The following is a 3,559-nucleotide window of genomic DNA, read 5'->3' on the forward strand; positions in this document are numbered from 1 at the left end:
ATTCTCAATTTATCCCAAAATTTTAAGGATTGATTCTCAATTTCTTCCAATATTTTAAGGATTGAGTCACAATTTATTCCAATATTTTAAGGATTGATTCCCGATTTATTCCAATATTTTAAGGATTGATTCCCAATATATTTCAATATTTTAAGGACTGATTCCCAATTTATTCCAAATTTTAAGGATTGATTTCCGATTTATTCCAATATTTTAAGGCTTGATTCCCAACTTATTCCAATATTTGAATTTGTCTTTTACCATAGTCATCACTAGATAAATAAATAAAATTATTTTTTAAATATCTTTAAATTATTTAAGCCTTTTTCCACAGTTCAAGCTCTGACGGTCCAATAATTAACATAATCTTTTTAAATATTCATAGAGAAGTCTGCATCAAATCACTTCTGGTAAGTCAATGAAGAGAAAGAGAGAGAGAGAGAGAGACGGTAATTTGGTATGGAAATTTATCGACTACTGCTGAGAGAGAGAGAGAGAGAGAGAGAGAGAGAGAGAGAGAGAGAGAGAGAGAGTTAGAAAGAGAGTGTTAGTTTTTCGTTTTGTGTATGTATATACACATATATATATATATATATATATATACATGTATATATCTATATATATATATATATATATATATGTATATATATATATATACATACATACATACATACATATATATATATATATATATATATATATATATATATATATATATATATATATATATATATATACACATACATACACACCCTCACGACAACAATATATTAAAAGCATTATCATTCAGCGCTAGACTCTGTGAAACCGACTGACTACGGGATTATTGAAACCAAAAAAGAAAAAAAAACTCAAAGTGATAATCTCCCAGCAAACTGCGAGAGAGAGAGAGAGAGAGAGAGAGAGAGAGAGAGAGAGAGAGAGAGAGAGAGAGAGAGAGAGAGAGAGAGAGAGGAGTTTTAGAAGTCGAATTTCCCGAAGATGTAGTTTCCCAGGGGCATCGACGCTCTCGGAGTGGAAGTACTGTTCCCAGAGTTCGTCGAATTTCTCTTTGGTCACGGCGCCGGAGTCCTCCTGGAAAGGCAGAAGAATAGCTGAGTCAGCGGTTGGGTCAGTAAGTGTAGAGCTAATACGTAAATGAATAGATGAATAGATAACTAAATAAATAAGTAACTTAATTGATTAGTTGATTAAGTAAACATATATACATATATATATTTATATATATATATATATATATATATATAATTTTATATTTATATTTATATACATTTACTAACAATGACCTCATTCAGACTGGATGGTATCTAGAAGAGATATTTATTCAAAAATTGTTACAAGCTTTCTAGGACAATGAGGATAGTTTATATATATATATATATTTACTAACAGGACCTTTTCAAACTGGATGGATAAATAACTCCAAAGATACCATCAGTTTGAATGACGACAGTCCTTGGAAAGCTTGTACCTTTTTAAATATAATAATGCATAGGACAATTGTGTGTGTGATAAAGTTAATATATATATATATTATATATATATATTTATATACATATTTTGTATGTATATTTATAAATAAATGAGGACAGTTTGCCCTAGAAAGTTAGCTAACAAAACATCCAGTGAATGTTCTGTTTAACACAGAACAATTATGTATCTGATAAAAGTTACATATAATATATATATATGTATTTATATACATATTTTTATGTATATATATAAATAAATATATATAAAACAGTATATAGTTAATATATATATATATATATATATATATATATATATATATATATATATATATATATAAACAAATAAACATGTCTCCAGGTAACAGATATGTGAGTAAACAAAATAAATGAATATATAAATAAATCAATAAAAATATATACGCCCATTAGCCAAAAAAATATAAAAACAGGTATAAAAATTGTATGAATAAAAGAATACATATGTCTTTAAGTAATAGATAAAAACAGGTATAAAAAAGTATATGAATAAAAGAATACATACATCTTTAAGTAATAGATAAATAAGAAAAATAAATAGATAAATAAACAATAAATAACATAAATAGCTATTACATACAATGAGCTACAATTCACATTGATCATAAACTTTATATATTAGTGTTCAGTGATTTACAGGGTCCAAAACATACAGATAAATAAATAAAAATACACAGAACGATACCTGTAAATCTAACTAGGACAAAACCATCGCTAAATTAAAGTCAAGTTAAAACAAGCAAAAATTGCGCCGAATCAAGGCCACCGAAAATAGATCTATCTTTCGGTGGTCTCGGTATATAATGCTGCGCGACCCGCGGCCCATAAAACTCTCAGCCGGCCGTGGTGGCCTGAGCTGTTGCGTTGCCAGAAACACGATTATGGCTAAATTTAAGGTTAAATAAAATAAAAACTACTAAGGCTAGAGGGCTGCAATTTGGTATGTTTGATGACTGGAGGGTGGATGATCAACATACCAATCTGCAGCCCTCTAGCCTCAGTAGTCTTTAAGATCTGAGGGCGGACAGAAAAGTGAGGACAGAAAAAAGTGCGGACAGAAAAAGTGCAGACAGAAAAGGTGCAGACAGAAAAAGTGCGGACAGGAAAAAGTGCGGACGGACAGACAAAGCCTGAGACCTAATCGTGACACCGTAGCAACGGCGGCCACACGTGAAACCACAGGTAGAAACTAATTAACCTGATCCGTGCTACTTTCATTGTTCTGACTTTGATTTCGACACGAAGCGTCAAAATCTTTTGACAGACGGACGTTCGAACTGATGCGACCCCCAATTCTTTGAAGTCGATTCTAGTACAGCAATACTCTTTTTTTAATCTCTTTTTATAGATATTTATATTTACGTATATTTTTTTTCTGTTTGAAGAGGACTGCGTAGTTCAGAATGGATGTGCTTTGAACCACTGTCTTCAAATATTTATTCTTCAAACATTTGTTGTCGATCCATATTGGGAAAGGTTTGCATTCTATGAAAACTATGAACGATGTGGAAAGAACACACTGTCATTTATATATTCATTGTGCAATTTGATAGGGAAGTCTACTACCATAATGATTAATTACCCCTAGCAGTACTATATTGGCTATTTTTCCATAGTAGTAGTACCATGTTGACTGTTTTCCCCTAGAAGTACTACCATATTGACTATTTTCCCCTGAAAGCAATACTGTATTGACTATTTTCCCCTAGAAGTACTACCATATTGACTGTTTTCTCCAAGTATTACCATAGGGAATATTTCCCCTTGACTATTTTCCCCTAGAAGTACTATTATATTGACAATTTTTCCCTAGAAAGTACTACTGTATTGACTATTTTCCCCTGAAAGTAATAATGTATTGACTATTTTCCCCTAGAAGTACTACCACATTGACTACTTTCCCCTGAAAGTAATAATGTATTGACCATTTTCCCCTAGAAGTACAACCATATTGACTATTTTTCCCTAGAAGTACCATCATATTGATTATTTTCCCCAGCAGTTCTACCATATTGACTATTTTCCCCCTAGAAGTACTATCATACTGACTA

At 31.2% G+C, this 3,559-nt stretch overlaps 1 protein-coding gene across 1 annotated transcript in view; it reads right to left on the reverse strand.

The window, feature by feature from the left end:
- Positions 1-899: 899 nt before the first annotated feature.
- Positions 900-3,559, reverse strand: part of Scp2 (Sarcoplasmic calcium-binding protein 2) — a 191,538-nt gene continuing 188,878 nt past the window's right edge. The window contains 2 exon segments of the mRNA XM_067106285.1: positions 900-992; positions 994-1,074. Of these exon segments, the coding sequence (XP_066962386.1) occupies positions 960-992; positions 994-1,074 (114 nt within the window). The 3' untranslated portion in view covers positions 900-959.

The sequence above is a fragment of the Macrobrachium rosenbergii genome, chromosome 7, assembly GCF_040412425.1.
Source record: "Macrobrachium rosenbergii isolate ZJJX-2024 chromosome 7, ASM4041242v1, whole genome shotgun sequence".
NCBI lineage: Eukaryota > Metazoa > Arthropoda > Malacostraca > Decapoda > Palaemonidae > Macrobrachium > Macrobrachium rosenbergii.